Source organism: Pediculus humanus, genomic scaffold (assembly GCF_000006295.1).
Source record: "Pediculus humanus corporis 1103172108322 genomic scaffold, whole genome shotgun sequence".
NCBI lineage: Eukaryota > Metazoa > Arthropoda > Insecta > Psocodea > Pediculidae > Pediculus > Pediculus humanus.
This window is the reverse complement of record NW_002987891.1, coordinates 907336-924454: the sequence shown is the minus strand read 5'-3', so window position 1 is coordinate 924454 and position 17119 is coordinate 907336. Positions and strand designations below refer to the sequence as shown.

At 26.5% G+C, this 17119-nt stretch overlaps 4 protein-coding genes across 4 annotated transcripts; 1 reads left to right on the top strand and 3 right to left on the bottom strand.

The window, feature by feature from the left end:
- Window positions 1-6385: 6385 nt before the first annotated feature.
- Window positions 6386-9536, bottom strand: Phum_PHUM617000 (uncharacterized protein; the record flags this gene model as incomplete). Its single annotated transcript, XM_002433156.1, has 8 exons — window positions 6386-6543; window positions 7495-7626; window positions 7714-8232; window positions 8367-8508; window positions 8595-8783; window positions 8947-9029; window positions 9343-9433; window positions 9534-9536. The coding sequence occupies 8 exons, from the start codon at window positions 9534-9536 to the stop codon at window positions 6386-6388; spliced, it is 1317 nt and encodes a 438-aa protein (XP_002433201.1).
- Window positions 9537-9632: 96 nt separating this feature from the next.
- Phum_PHUM616990 (alpha/beta hydrolase domain containing protein 1,3, putative) lies at window positions 9633-12330 on the top strand (the record flags this gene model as incomplete). The annotated part of the gene is made up of 7 exons (XM_002433155.1): window positions 9633-9746; window positions 10340-10509; window positions 10918-11128; window positions 11301-11413; window positions 11497-11676; window positions 11816-12030; window positions 12122-12330. The coding sequence occupies 7 exons, from the start codon at window positions 9633-9635 to the stop codon at window positions 12328-12330; spliced, it is 1212 nt and encodes a 403-aa protein (XP_002433200.1).
- A 1163-nt stretch (window positions 12331-13493) lies between these two features.
- Phum_PHUM616980 (dynein light chain, putative) lies at window positions 13494-14918 on the bottom strand (the record flags this gene model as incomplete). Its single annotated transcript, XM_002433154.1, has 3 exons — window positions 13494-13685; window positions 13761-13972; window positions 14720-14918. 3 exons carry the CDS (start codon window positions 14916-14918, stop codon window positions 13494-13496), a joined length of 603 nt encoding a protein of 200 aa, XP_002433199.1.
- Window positions 14919-15104: 186 nt separating this feature from the next.
- Phum_PHUM616970 (survival motor neuron protein, putative) lies at window positions 15105-16352 on the bottom strand (the record flags this gene model as incomplete). Its single annotated transcript, XM_002433153.1, has 5 exons — window positions 15105-15248; window positions 15349-15472; window positions 15544-15702; window positions 15810-16060; window positions 16299-16352. 5 exons carry the CDS (start codon window positions 16350-16352, stop codon window positions 15105-15107), a joined length of 732 nt encoding a protein of 243 aa, XP_002433198.1.
- Window positions 16353-17119: the final 767 nt, after the last annotated feature.

The following is a 17119-nucleotide window of genomic DNA, read 5'->3' as shown; positions in this document are numbered from 1 at the left end:
TTTTTGTTTTAAATTTTTTTTTATTTTTTATTTTTCCGTTACTGACGTTACGACTTTTAAAATTACTTCCTACATACTTGAGCCAAATTTCTACCGTTTAATAAAATTGCGCAATTTAAAATTGTCATCGATAGGATTTTTCCATTTTCTTTATAATTTTTATCTTTTAAATATTTTTGATTGTTTTTCCCACCCCACCCCACCTCCCTTTTATTAAAACTAAATTCATCTGATTACTGATCACGTGGTAAAAAAAATATGAAATTTTTTTAAAAAAAAAAAAAAAACCTATCAAAGTTTGAGTTGTCAATATAAACCTTATATGTAGTGGTAGTTTTCTTATGATTTCTTTCCCATTTTCTTTTATTATTATTATTAACGTGTTTTACTATTATATGGTACGATGGGGAGGGGAGGGGGGAAACTCTTAAGGAAAAATAATAATAAGAAAAATTTAATTAAATGTAGCAAGCAATTTGTCCATTTTGTCATAAGTTAGCGAATGTCAAATCTCACATTAATAATAATAATAATAATAATAATAATAATAATAATAAAATGTTTGTGTAATTTAATAGAAGGCTAGTAGTATGCCTTAGATTTAAATTTATTTAAATTATAATGATTTGAGAGAATCAATGTAAAACGGTTAAAATTGTGTTGTAATTAAAAAATTTAACTTCATTTATTTTTTTAGAAACAAAAAAAGAAAAAAATTTTTTTTTAACGTTAATTTTTGAATCGTTTTTCATTTTGTCGTGTCCTTCGTTCAATAAAAATTAAATTAAATTCAAAGTTAAAAAATCACGAAATTGGCAAGAGTTTTAACAATAACAACAACAACAACAACAATAACGTGTTACCCTGCATGTTTTTTTTTGTTATTTTATCCTTGCCAACATGATTGTAAAAAATCAAATCAATAAAATAATAATAATAATAATAATAACATTTCGGTTAATTAAATCAAATCAATAAAGAAAGAAATTTAAAGTGATTCAATATACAGAAAATTAATTAACAATCACTATTTACTAAATTTACCACATAAAAACAAAAACATTTCCAGGAATATTATTATTATTATTTTTTTTATTACTTTTTTTTCCACACTTTATAAAATTATTATTAGTATCGGTACGAATTATATTATTATTATTATTATTCCTTTTAAATTCTTATTATCTGTAATAACTTGTTAAATTTTCACAAAAAAAACATTATTATTCTTATATTAATGTTTTATTAGTACTGAAACCAAATGCAAACCGACCATGTTCATCCGTTAAAATTTCACATACTATACAGAGTGAGAGAGAGAGAGACAGAGACCTTTTCGTTTTCGTTACGTCATTAATTGTAGTCTGCTTTCTAATAAATAGTTGTTAAAATTTACGATAGAGAGCAGAGCGGTACGCATTAAATGTTTACAGTATTAATTGAAAACTCAATAATAATTCCTTATTTAAATTTTATTATTATTATTATTATTATTTAATAGGAAATGTTTTAAAATTTTTTAATGGTTGTTTATAAAAATTACACGTGTACAAATAAAAAATATTGTTTCGCATCCGTGTAAGAATAGATTTTAAAATATATAAGATAAATCCATGTAAAAATGGAGTCTCTTGCATTGTATTAAGTAATGATTTTTTTTTTTTTTTTTTTGTTATACAAATACCAAAATGAAATTTGAAAAGTTAAAAATCAGGCCTTTTAAAAAAGTTAATTTAGAAAAAATCAATGACTTTGATTTGTGTATGAAATTAAACACATAATTGTATTATGGAATGATATAATATTTAAAAATAAACATAATAATTATAACATATAACAATTTTGTTATAATAATAATAATAATAATAATAAAGATTAGTTTTTTTAAACTAATTAAAATTTATTATTATTATTATTATTATTATTATTGTTGTTGTTATTTGGTAATTAAAAGAAATATCGAATTTAAATGTGATATATATGTTTTGTTTGTGTGTGTGTGTGTCTGTGTGTGTCTGTCATTAGGAAACAAAGAAAAAAATAATAATAATAATAATAAAAAAAACATTGAGTTGAAAATAAGACAAAATCATATTCACTCGACAAAATAGTATGTAATTAGTTTTTTTTTTTTTTTTTGCAAACGATTCAAAAATTTGTTCAGAATTTTTTTTTTTTTCTTGTTTCTCCCATATAGAATGATTTTATAACTATAAAGTGGGTAAAGTTTTTTTTCTCAAGTTCAAAAATCAAGGATTCATCAAGGTTTAAATTTAAAAAAATTTTTTTTGTTTAAACATTCATTACTAAACCACACATAGCCACAGGATAAAATTAGTTTTTTTTTTTTTTTGTGGTAAATAGGGAAAAAATTAAAATCATTATTATTATTATTGTAATTTATAATATGAAATAATTAGCCAAAAAAAAAAAAAAAAAACAGACAGACTGTATGGATAATATTCGAAAAAAAATTTGCAAATTGCTTAATCGAGAGGAGAGAGAGAGAGAGAGAGAGAGAGAAAAAAACTCACCTAGTAATTGCAGTGGCCATAAAAACTTGTATTAGTATACAGTAAGAAAGACAAGAGAGGACTGAATCGTTTGAGAAATTTTATTATTATTATTATTATTATTATTATTTAAAAAGAGAAATAACATTGCATTTGTTACCGAAGGGGGTAGGCGGGGGCGAGGGGGGGGAACGGTGCGTACTTAACCCAATATTTTAAAAAAACTATTTTTTCTTTGTTAAGAATTCAAATGAAAAAAGGTTTGGTTTACACAGGTAGATTGTCAAAAATGTTGTGGTATTGACATGGAAGACATGACCTTCTCGGTAATTTAAACCTTGATAGGTTAATCGAAACTGAAAAATTAGTTTGGAAGGTGTTTAGGTTGAGATATAGGAACGAGTGACGCAACTGATAGCATGTTTTACGAGTAGCCAATAGGAAACGCGATATATTGACACACCTTCTCGCTCGCTATACACACTGACAGTTTGTTAAACTATCAGCCAAATTATACATTCAAACTGGTTTTTTCTATCTCTCTCTCTCTCTCTCTCTTTCTCATTCAAATGCGAAAATTTTAAATTTTAACCTTCTTCGTTTTACGGTCTAGACTAGCCGAAGAAAAACGTCAGTTACTTTCGAATAATAATAATAATAATAATTAACGTTCGTTCGTTCGTTCGTTGACGCCATTTTTGTTTTTTTTTTTTTTATTAGTACTCGTTTGAAAACGTTGATAATAAATTACTGATTATTTTTGTCTCCTCTGAGTGTAATAAAAAAAAAAAAAAAAAAAATTCATCAAATCAATGCCGGTTTAAAATTGCGAGTGAGTGTGTGCGTGTGCGTGCGTGCGTGCGTGTGCGTATTAAAAAAGATTTTTTTTTTCCCCGTAAATTCAATTATAGGCACATAATTTATTGATAGGCAATCGAATTGCTGACACGTGAATATTTTTAAATTAACTCAGGTGACAACTAGGCTAGAATTTAGGTCTATTTAAAAAAAAAACGATGATGATAATAATAATAATGATAATAATAATTTGCCATATGTATATCCTGCACGTATTTTTTTTTTACGTAAAAAAATCGTTAATAATTTCGAATTTATTTTATGAAAGGTTAGCGATGACGTCACATTCGCGACATTCAAATTTTTAACGGACGTCATTAAAAAAAAAAAAAAAAAAAAAAAAAAACGGGGGAGGGTGGAGGAAATAAATTCGATTTATCGAAATCGTTGTTATCGAATATAAATATTAACTAAATTTAATTAATTAATTAATTACTAAATAATAATAATAATAATAATAATAAATAAAACTTACGTATTTTTAACGTCTTTATCGACATGATTATTTTTTTCGTTCATTCTACGTAATGTCAAATCAAAACGCGACGAACAAAAATTTTTTTTTTAATACTCTTAATTCGCGTAATAAATACAATTAATTAACAATAATGATAATGATAATAATAATAATAATAATGAAAAGAATTTTAAAAAAAAAAAAAAAAAAAACGGGGAAAAAAAAAATTTTTACGCGCGAATATAACGAATTCGTGTATGAAATGAAACAAACGACTAACCGACAACTACTGATTAGGTAAACTGCCGTATGAATGATAACCGCCACCACTAATATTTACATTGAATAAAAAAAAAAAAAAAAAAAAATTTTTTTTATTGTGCAACGTAATTTTTATTCATTCGCAAAAAATTATTATTATTATTATTTTTTAACATTTTCTAAGGCTGTAAAACGAAACGATTATTATTATTATTATTGTTATTATTATTATTCGTGTCACGAAAGGAAATTAATAACGTTATTATTATTATTTATTATTAATTTTCCAAAATTTTGGTTCGTTAATTTATATATATTTTGTATTCCTTTTATTTTATTAGGCGCCATATTTGTTGTTGTTGTTTGTCGTAAATAAAAAAAAAAAAAAAAAAAAAAAATGGCAATTTATTATTGGAATAAAAAAGTTTAATGTCGTCAACAGTTTTGGCACGAAACCCTTTTTATATTATTATTATTATTATTTTTGTATTTTATCCATTTATGGTAATTTATTTATTTATTTATTTGATTTCTTCTTTTTCGTGTATTTGATTTACCTACTTGTATAAATTTATTTATTTAAATAACAAAATAATAATAATAGTAATAAGGAAGAAATAAGTTAAGTAAACGCCGTCGGCACATTAGCTGTTCCAGTAATAAAATTCAGTTTTGGACTCGTCGATTGGACAAAAGAAGAAATCACGCACCTGGACAGAAGACAAGGAAAATATTACTATGAATGGTGCGTTACATCCAAAAGCTGATGTGGATAGATTGTACGTCAGGAGGAAAGATGGAGGAAGAGGATTACGACAAATAGAAGCGGCATACCAGAATGCCATATTTGGAATGGGAAAATACATAGAATCCCATCAAGAGGACCCTATCTTAGCCCAAGTTATACATGCGGAAGAAGAAAAAATTACAAAAAAAGGAGTTCTGAAAAGGGCAAAACAAATCGTCCAAGAAAATAAAGAAAACGAGATAATGGAAGAAGGGCAACTTGCAACTAGCAAAGCCCAATCTCAGAAGAAATTATGTCAATATCTCCATCTCCGAGTATATGCCGAAAATATGGAATGGATGGATTACCCAAGGAGTGGCACAACCACATTCCAAGCCCGGTTACGACAGTAGGTCCATGCACAGTTCTATATGATCAACAAATCCACACTGATAGAACTGTGCCAGCTAACAAACCGGATATCATCCTGAGAAGCATAATGCGGAAAAATGATGTAAGTTAATTGAGGTATCCGTGCAGGCAGAAAAAAACACGAGGCAGCCAAAGAAGGAGACAAAAGGCTAAAATATAGAAATTTGGAAATTGAAATAGTCAGGATGTGGGGAGGTAAAGACGGAAACGATTCCGGTCATCGTGGGAGCATCACTGGGAGCCATGCCACCACATTCAATGAAAGGAAATTTAAAGAAGATTTTGAAGAACCTAAAAGAAGAAACCATCCAGGAAATCGCACTATGTGGGACGGCCCTCATTCTCCAGAATTCTCCATCATATGAGCATTTGTCCCTAAGGAATCCTCAGGTAGAAATCTGGAATAAATGCTTAAAAACCCCGACAAATAAGAGCCTTGTCGTGTTTAAGAGTGACCATAATAATAATAATAATAATAATTTTTCTTTTTCCTTTAAACTAACCCCATTTTTTTTGAAAATATTAATAATAATAATGATGATAAATTCGTCATTTTCTCGTGATTTAAAAAAAAAAAAATAATGATAATGATAATAATATTTGATAAATAATTGTTACGATTATTCTAGAATTATAACACACACACACACACACATTTTATTTCCGTTTATTTTTTTTCGTTGGCTGTAGTTTAGAGAGAGAGAGAGGGAGAGGAAAAAGAGGAGAGAGAGAGAGAGAGAGAGTATGTGGCAAAATTTAAAAATTTGTACTTGTTTTTTATTTTTAAAGGCATAAGGATAATAATTATTTAAATTTATTTTTTTGTAAATAATTGACTTGAAAGTTTTTTAAGTTCAAGGCGATCAACGGTTAATTTAAACGGTGAACGGTGGGGATCCATTAAATTATTAAAAATTTATACATTTACACAAGGTATAAAAAAAAAAAAAAAAAATTTTTTTTGTAAAAATCTTCAAAATTTCCAAATTTGCAATTTTATTTATTTTTTCTATGCATGTGTATGTGGGGGTGGGGGTGGGGGAGGAGTATGAAAGTGTGTTACAATTTAAATTTTATTAAAAGGTGTACGAATCGTGTTTTTTTTTTTTTTTTTTTTTTTTTTGATAATCGTCCCCATTAATCCTTGTGCAATTTATTATTTTTGTCCTTTGTTTCAGGCACTTCGTTTATCCTTTCCCTCCTTGTTGTTGTTTTTTCTTTCTTGTCTTCCTCGTTTAAATGTTTTGCAAGGAAGTAAAATTCAGCTACGGCAATTATAAGTGCACATGCGATACCTGAAAAAATATTTTTTTTTGCAAGGAAATAAAATTCGTTAATAATCCCCCCCTTTTTTTTTTTTTTTTTTTTTTTTAATATTTAACGGTTTTCCTATCGGGATTTCGAGTCACCTTTAAAGTTAGTTAGTAATTAATAATAATAATAATAATAATATCGTTGAGGTTTTTAAATAACCCTCATTTTTCTCTCTCTCTCTCTCTCTCTCTCTCTCTAGGATAATATCAATCACATTAACGTTTTTAATTTTTTTTCCATCTTTTTTTGCATAGACTATTTACGCGCTCGTGCTTCGTTATTTTTGCGATGATAAGAACACACAAAAATTCATCATTTATCAGATAAAACCGTTAACGATAATAATGATACTCTTGTCAAAAATTTAAACCTAAAGTCAAATGAAGGTGAAAACACACAAAAAGGGACCACAAATGAAAAACAACAAATAAATCGTAATTTTTGCTGTTGTTGTTGTTGTTGTTGCTGTTGTCGTAATTAACCGTTACGAGTAGTAAAAGAGAGAGAGAGAGAGAGAGAGAGAGAGAGATAGAGAGACAGGTGAGAAAGAGATAGAGAGAGAGTGCGTGCCTTGTTTTGTTTTTTTTTTTTTTTTAAATGAGACTACTTAAATTCAAGTATTTATTATTTAATTGTCGAACAAAAGAATAACTTACGACTTATTACGTACGACACTATTGATTAAAATCGATAAAATGACGTATTTCTTAATTACGTAACGATTGATATTATTATTATCATTATTATTATTTAAATTAAAACGTACTCGAGTCTCTTGAAAAATGACGTCATAGTCACGTGATTAATTTCTTTCTTCCTCCAAAAATTTTTCCCGAACTCGTCGAAATTCAAAAAAAAAAAAAAAAAAAAATGAGGAAAACCGTTAGTTCAGGTAGACGAAAAAAATTTACGATAATGATTTTTCCCCGTACCTAAAAGCAACCTGATACCGAAATTAAGGTTTCCCACGATTAATTCCACTCCGAGAAATCCAAATGCAAAACCAGCACCGACCGATACCAAAAGTTGTCCTACTGCTATCAAATGACGATTCATCATGTTCACTACAAAAAAAATTTAAACGATTAACGGTCGTTAATTGTAATTAAAATGTGTGCGAGAGAGAGAGAGAGATAGAGAGAGATTCTTACTCTGATAACTGACAGAATCTTCTGGAAAATGTTTTTTATCCAAATTGACATTTTGAGTCATCGCTTTGTATTCCCTTTCTTCCTGTTCCTTTTTCAATTTTTCTATTCTTTTCAACAAATCGGGATTTCTTTCAACGACTTCGTTTTTCGGAAGTATGACGTCACTTCCTTTCATTAACTCATGTAAATAGGGTAAATTTTTTCCCATTTCATTTTTCACTTCTTCCCTGTCGAAATTCGAATAATTTTCCTTTATCATTTCCTCGATTTTTTCATTCAATTCTTTTCCAGAATATAAATTGTTTTCATTTTCATTTCTCATATTAATCACAAGTTGATTGATCCAATTCATGTCCGACTCGACATTGAGAAAATCATTTTTCGAATCGAGTAATTTTTGTATATTTTCCGGAATGTTATTTTCACCATCGATTATAAGGGAATTTTCTTTTAGAAAACTCTTTAAAATTTTTCCAGGTTTTATGTAAACTGTTGGATCTTTAATCGTTGTGATATTATCTAAAGCAAATGTTAATGTTAAAAAAAAATTTGAATTCGATAAACTCACAGGAATATTTTTATTAACCTTACCTGCCATTTTATTATGTATGTAAACTATTCGGAATGAGATTAGGAATTTTTTAATTTATTACCCAGATCCGCGTAATAATCTCTAAGATCTTTTTCTTTAACATTAAATTCTTCATCTATTTTGACACATTTCTGTGAAATGTCTTTTATAAAAACATCCCATTCTGCTTTTCTTCTTTCTTTGTTTTTTAATATTGTCGTATCCTAAACGGGGAAAAAACCCGAATAACTCGAGGAATATTTGCATTTAAAAAAATAAATATTGATCTTCTTATCATCATCTTACTCACAGTTCTATATTGTTCTTCCTCTTGTAAAATTGTATTGCACACCACTAAACTATCATCTATTTTATTTTGCAATGTCTCAAGATTTTCATCTGCTTTTAGTTTAATTGAATCAATTTGATTGTATTTTATCTCTGTGATGTTTTGTAGTATTGCAAACAATCTTTCAACTTCTTTGTTCCCTCTTTTTTCCTACAAAAACCAATTACTAAAATTTCAATTAAAATTTTTTCCCATAAGATAAACATGATAAATATGAAAGTAAAAAATGCAATGAACGACAAGAAAGAAGAATAAATAATTAGTTGAGCATATTTTATGGTTAAAAAAATGACGAGTCATCATGGAAACTGACCTCAAATTCTTGTAAGATAAATCTTATTTCTCCATTTAAAAATGGTCTGTGATCGAAAAGTCTCGTCCAAATTTCACCAATATCTGCAATCAAATAATTATTAACTATTGAATATCGAAAATAAATAAATAAATTTTTTACTTTTAAATCGTTAAACTTTTAATAAATATACTTATAAAATAATAATAATAATAATTTCTAGTTAAAAAATTTATTGTGCTCAATTGAAATTTGTATACGAGTGCAACCAAAAAAAAAAAAAAAATTATAAAGTGATGGAAATGTATTATTATTATTATTACCCAGCCTACATTAGTAATTAATTACTCGAACGGATGAATTATTTTGTAATAATACATGTGTGTGTGTGTGTAAATAATCACGAGGAAAAGTTACCTTTAAAAATATTTGCCATGATACTAACAAATTTGTCGACAAAACTCGGCTCACCGGGAAATTTGTCGCAACTTTTAAACACGTTGCGAACCTGATATATAAATAGATATGATATAAGATCAGTTGGGTTGGTTGGTTAATTTTTTTTTTTTTTTTTTTTTTTAAATTTTTCACTACTTGCAGGGAGTTACCATCGAATATGTAAAGTTTTAAAATAATAGTTTGCTTATACGTTTATATACATATATATATTCTTTTCGCACATTTTAATAATAATTAACGAGATAAAAATGTTTAATTTTGGATTATTCGGATACGGATTAATGGAATATACGTCTGGGTGGTACCTTGCAGGACTTTTAATCACGGGTTACATATCATATTATTTGTTTGAAGTCGTTAAGGTATGATTTTTACGTAAAATACATTTATTATATTTGTCGTTATAAATGTTTTTTTCTTTTATTTAGTCATCACAACTAACTAACTATTGCTTATCGAATTTGAAAAAATTTATTGTAATTTATGTTTATGCCTTTATGTACGTTTAAAACGTAGTTAATATTATGTATTTTAATTGTTTTTGTCAAGTGTTTGTTCTCCTCTACCTTTCTTTGTTTAATTTTTTTTTTTGAATTATTATTAATTAAAGTTTTACTTATTTCTCTGTCGATTCTTTTACAATTTTCTTTTAATACATAGAATTTTCTAGAAAATTTAGTAAATTATTTAGTTATTATAAGTATTTGTTTTGGGAAAAAAAAATTCTTTACATTACATCATCAAAAAAATGTTTTTTTTTTTTTTTTTTTAATGGTTTTTATTTATTTATTTTATTATCTTGATTCATTGATAAACAATTATTAAAATTAAAATTTATATTATTATTATTGTTTTAAGTGGAGGTTAAAGAAGTTTAGAGCGGAAAAACATTTTTAAATAGAAACGACATTTATTTGGGGGAGGAAAAAAAAAATTATTGCTGAATTTTTTTTAGCAACCTCAATTGGTGTGTGCTCCCTGCAAATTTAGAAAATTCTTAGAATCAAATTTACCCATTCTGCATGAAAAATATTGGCCAACATTTTGGTGTTGCGAATCCCGAGCACAGACTGTTATGGCTGCTATTGTTCGAAGAACCCTTTTACCCTACATACAATACAGAAGGTAATTATTATCTTCATATTCTAATCGACTTTTTTTTGGTTTTTTTAGTTGAAAAAAAAAAAAAAATTCAAGTTGACATCATTTGTAATCGTAATAAATAAATTATGTGAGTTTTAAATGTTATATATCACCCCTCCCCTTTATTATTATTATTATTATTATAACTCTATTTTTCAAAATATCTAGCATGGAAAAAAAAAAAAGTATGATAATGTGAAATAAAGGAAAGCTATTGATTATCGAACAGTAAAAAATTTTTGTGATTTGATTTTTCAATTAGTAATTTATTGATACTTTCAACATAATAATTGTAATCATGTCACATTAATTAGATTTCTTTTTACGAATGACTATAATAATAATAACAAAATAAATATGACCATTCGAAAGTTATTATTATTATTTTAGGGAAATATTAACGCTGAGAGATGGAGGTGAAGTCGCTTTGGATTGGAAAGAAGAAAATACGACTTCATCAAGTCCTGTTGTCCTTCTTTTTCCAGGACTCACAGGTACGAGTCAAACGGAATATGTGAAAGCTTTGGCCATAAGCGCATCGAAAAGTGGAATACGATTTGTTGTTTTCAACAATAGAGGACTCGGTGGAATGGCATTGAAAGTACGCCATTTTTTTTTTTTTTTTTTTTTTTGTTCGAGAAAAACAAAAATAATAATTTATAACGTTTAGTAAATATAATATTTTTTTATGTTGCGTAACTAACGTCCTTGACCTTTCAAACTTTTGATTTATGTTATAATAATAATAATAATAATAAAATTTATTTGTTCAGACACCCAGATTGTATTGTGCTGCAAATGTTGATGATGCATCAGAAGTTATTTCTCATGTTAAAAAACTTTATCCGACAGTGCCTTTGGGAGTTCTTGGAGTATCCTTAGGAGGGTAAGATTTGTATTGTTTTGTTCCTTTGAATTGTTTTGTTGGTTTTGGAGGAGCAACAGGAGGTTAAATTACTTTGTTTGTAGGATGATATTGGGAAATTACATGTCACGAATGTCTGACGAATCACAAAAAATGATTGCAGCCGCCATGTTGATATCCGTGCCTTGGAACGTATTCGTGGGTACAAAATCATTAGAAAAACCAATATTAAATTATTTAATCAACAGGCATTTGGCATTTTGTTTAGTCAGAACAATCAAAGAGTTAGTAGTAGTAGTAGTAGCAGTGCAAATCGATTATTATTACTGTTATTTTGTTTGTTGTTTGTTGTTTGTAGTCGTTGTCGTTGCCAATCTCGTTTCAACTGGTTTATCGTTAATTTGAATTTTTTTTAAAATGCAGACGGAGTCAAATATTAGATTGCACCCACGATTTAGATCAAATTGTTAAAAGTCGAACGGTTCGAGAATTCGATACGAGGTTCACGGCCAAACATTTCGGTTATGAAAACGTGAGCGAATATTACACGGAAGCATCACTACACACAAAAATACCGTTAATGAAAGTTCCTACACTGTGTCTTTCCGCAGCCGATGATCCCATGCAACCTTTGGAAGGTACGCCATCCATCATTTTATTTCCTTTGACGTGTTTTAGTTCACATCCGCATGTATTTGTTTCCTTTTTTTTTTTTTTTTTTTTTTGTAGGTATTCCCGTGGAAGATGCTAGCAAATCCGAAAGCGTAGCCATTTTGATACCTTCGAGAGGTGGTCACATAGGTTTTATGGAGGGCCTACTACCCATAGCTTACGATCAATACATGGCTCGATGTTTCACGCAGTATTTTAATGCAATGTTTGAAAATGATAATTACAAACAGTTTTTTACAACGGGAAAAGAACAATCGAACAATTAACAATATATACACAGACACACATATGATTAACATTTAAAAATTTTAATCTATAAGTTTTTATATAATGAATCAGTGCAATTTTAACCAGTTTTTCCTTTTTTTTAAAAATAAAACGTCACGTTTAATCAGAAGGAAAAAAAAAAAAAAAAACAGATTAAAAAGTAATAATAATAATAATACTATAAATCTGGAAATAGTTTAATACAATGTATAATATCTCTCTCTCTCTCTCTCTCTTTTATTTGTCTCTTAATAATAAAATTAATTATATCCAAAGATTAAAAAAAAAAAATTAACAATACATCACACATTGTTACTCAATATTAGCTTTAATTTATAATAATAATAATAATTTTAATATTGGCAGTATTAAAAAATGAAATAATAATAATAATAATGATAATTTATTATTAATAAAACAAACGAGAAGAGAATTCGAATAGCACACAAAATTTTTTGTTTTATTTTTTTTTAAGCTTATAAAAATAGGTAAATATTTTGCAAATAATAATAATAATAATATTAAAACAAAAGGAAACATTCCATTTACATGTAATAATAATAATAATATTTATTATGTAAATAGATTTTGTTATTTGACAAAGTTGAGTGCTAGTAGAAATCGTTTAAACAGAATTTTTTAAATTTATAAAATCATAAATTTGTTAATTAGTGCCTTAATTAATTAATTATTGATAGAATAATAATAATAATAATAATTTTTTTTTCCACCCTCACACACGATTAATAATGATGATTTAACGGTTGCTTTTTTTTTTTTTTTTGTTTCTTTTTCTTTTCTTTTTTGTTTTAATAGAATCGATTATGTATTTACGAAACGAAAATAAAATAATTAAAATATATTTTATATAAAAATGAATTTTAATAGATAAATTTAAATTTTATATTAAGAAAATTATTTCGAACCATTTTAAAAAACTTGTATTATTATAATAATTTAAATGTTGTTGTAAAAAATATTAAATTGTTTCTTAATTTTAACTCTGCTGGCAGATAATTGTTTAAATATATATATTTTTAATAAAAAATTATTTATTATTAATTATTAAATAATTATTATTATTATTTTTCTCCCTTTTTTTTTTATTTAACGATTAATAATTTGAAAATTCTTTTTTTAACGGTTTCGAATGGATTTGAAATTACGATTCGTCTTCTGCTTCAGTTTCTGGCGGTTGTAACATTTGTGGAATGTCTTCGTTAATGACAGGTTCACCGTCTAGTTTTTTTAAATTAGGTAATCGTTTAGGTACTTCTATTTTCCAAATATTTTCTTCCATTGATTCCTGTAGTGGATTTCCAACGAAAAGTAAATCTTCAAGAAGTGGAAGTTCCTGGAAAAATACAACTTTCAGGTTTTTAAAATTTTCTTTTTTATTTAATTTTTTTTCATTTTTTTTTTTTGTTACCTGCAGTTTATTAAATTCAGGCCATTCTCTTATTAAATTATTTGAAATGTATAAAACTTTTAAATTTCTCAATACGTTTATTCCTTTTAATTTTTCAATTAAATTATATGATATCCATAATTCTTCAAGTGTGTCACCCAATGCTTCCAAACCGGTAAAACTTTTTATATAGTTTCTACCAAGTGATAATATCTTTAAATTTTTTAATGTACCTGAAATGACTTTTATTTTAAATTTTACCTAATCTTAATTATATATTCATTATGATTCTTCATCAGGTATAAAAAAACATTTAAACAAATTTTTATTAACTTTGTAATCTTCTTGCTTCATCCCACACACACACACACACTCTCGAATACTTTTTGACATTAAGAATATTTAGAATTTGAATTAAATATCAATTTAACAATTTTACTAAATTTAAATAATAAAAGACTTATTAATTGTTTATAAAATTATAAATTTTTACTTAATTTTAAACTTAAAAATGAATCTTTTTCACATTCAATTTTATTTAGCGAATAATAAAACAAAAAAACAAATAGGCTATGAAATAAACAAAATCAAATCGATATTTAAAAAAATTAAATATTTATTTTGAAAATAATACATAAATCCAAAGTTATTTAATTACTTTATTATTATTATTATTATTATTCGATTAGAAAAATTCACTGCATAAAAATTTTTAAAGTAACATTGCCCGTTTATTATAAGATTGAACTTTTTTTTTTTATTTAAATAATCAAACGGCACACTATGGAAAGCTTTACATCAATTTTATGATACTTTTTACATCATGTCTTTTGACTAAATTAGAAACTCAGGTAAACTAAGTAATTGTGTATATAAAACTAATTTCAGTTAAATGCAAATTAAAGATAACGACAAATTTTCTATATATATATATTTATATTTAATAATTAATTATTTTCATCTTTGTATTATTTACCTACCGACTCCAGATATTTTTTCAATCATATTCGTAGACAAAGACAATCTTGTACAATTTGTAAGAGTGGCTAATGAATTATCCATTTTTTCAATAGGTGGCCACTGAAAACAAAGGAAAACTTCTTTCGCTTCCGATGCGCTTTTATTATTTTTTTCTTCCCAACGTTTTAAAGCTTCTTTTATAGAAGTAGCTTTGGCCATTTTTTCGAAACAAGTTTGATCAATGATGTGTTACCAGGACAACCTTTCGGGCTTATTTTCACGATTTACATATTATTATTATTTATTTATTTATTTATTTATTTTTTTCAAATCTCTTAAAAGTTATTCATTGCAGTCTTTAGAAAATGATAAAACATATCAGATGGTAAACAATGTGGATAATTTTTAAACTCCTTTTTTTCTTTTTTCAGCATGAGAAAATTCAGTCATTGGTAGCCCACTAACTCCGCATGTTCCGATTCCGACACGTCCGGTAACACTATCAGGTGAAGCAAAAATGCTTTTTTTACTGAGTAGACCTCCTTTTTTCTGCGATAACCAAAAAAAAAAAAAAAAAAAAAAACAAGTTTATCAGGTTCTTTTTTTTTTTATGAATACTAATAGGTATTGTTTTACTACATGTTTTTACCTTACTAGTAAAAGCTAACCACTTATTTTTTTCAGTTTCTCTTTCTTCCTCAAGTTGTTTGTACCTCATTTGTTTCTTTAATTTCTTTTTTTTTTGATATTCTCTCTGACTTTGCGATTGTTTTCTATAAAAAAAAAAAATGAATTTAGATAATTTCAATATTTTTAATTAATAATTTAATATTAGAGTAATTACTTATGCTTATGGTCCAGATCTGATTTTTTTTTCACATTTGGTTTTACAATCGGTTTAAGAAATGATGGAGCCGTTATTTCAATCATTCCATTATGTTCTATTCTAACAGAAACTTGTTCAGTTTCATCTGTAATTTCTTGAATAACACCTTCGTAGTACCTGAAAATATAATTTGCCACATTAAAATAGTGAAATTTTCAAACTGTAACATTACTCCTTAATTTATAATGAAATGGATTTTTAAGGCTTTCGGAAAAAATACTTACATTCCATCATCACTGCTCATGACCATGCAGCGATCTCCGACTTTATATTTATGTTTAGGAATGCTTGTCAATATATCCTGATCGCTGATTAATACAGAAGGATCAGTACTCCCACCGGGAAAAGTACCTTTCCCAGATTCTATTAGCTGTTGTTTTATTAAATCTTTTGTTAACGTTAATACTTCTTCTAAATCATTTTTTAATTTTTGCAACTCTTGATTATCAGGATCTATAGTCAAGGCAGCTTCAACCTATCATTAAGAAGAAAAATTACATATTTTAATTTATGATAGATATTAACAAGAAAAATTTTATGATTTTAACATTTAAACGATTCATAAGCATAAAAAAAAAAAAATCTTTGTTTTATTAAAAATATTAATAAAATAAAACATTTTAAACCAGGTTAGGTTATAAATAGTTTCTTTAAAATTAAAAAGGTTTATAATGGCTTAACACAAAGCATAATTTTATTCATTTAAAAAATACCTGTTGAAGTTGCAGTATGTAATTTTGTAAATTCGCTTGTAAATCGTCTGCCATATCAATTTATTATTATTATTAAATCAATAATAAATAATTTAATTTTTAACATTAAATTTTGAAGGGCAAACTTTGTCGACCGTGACATGAAACATACCGAATTTTTTTTATTAATTTCGACAAATGAACGGTGACAACATGGCCGCGTGTTTTACTGTGTTGTTTTACGGTTTCGATATTTATTTTTAATAACCAATTATAATTTAAAAAAAATTTCTGATCACATAAGAAATAATAACTTATTATTATTATTTTTATTATTTTCATATATATTAGTTTTAAAGCTTTTCTATAATACATTGTAAGTTACATTGGAAAATATATAACTGTTACACAAGGGGTGTGTGTTTTTTTTTTTTGTCGGTCAATCTTGACAGTCTCCCACTCCCTTAGCAATGCAAAATTTTTGATCAATTAAAACTGGTTTATTTTTTATATTGAGAGGGTGTTTTGATTTTCAAGTCTCATCTTTTTTATCTAAAAAGGGTGCACATCCTTTTGTACATTTAAATTATTCAGACAAAACGTGTGAAACTAAAAAAAAAAAAAAATTTGCATGAAAAAAAAAAAGAAAAGAAAAGAAAACCGCCCTTTTTAAGACATTTTTTTTTTAATTTTTAGAAGAATACAGATGTTTCCACATCAAAACAATATGAGAGAAAGGAGAATGAGTCAACCCCCTATGGCCCCCCAGCATCTCATGGGAATGCCCCAACAAGGTCCAGGTAAGTTTCATACTTGAAAAAAAATTTTTTTTTATAAAGGGT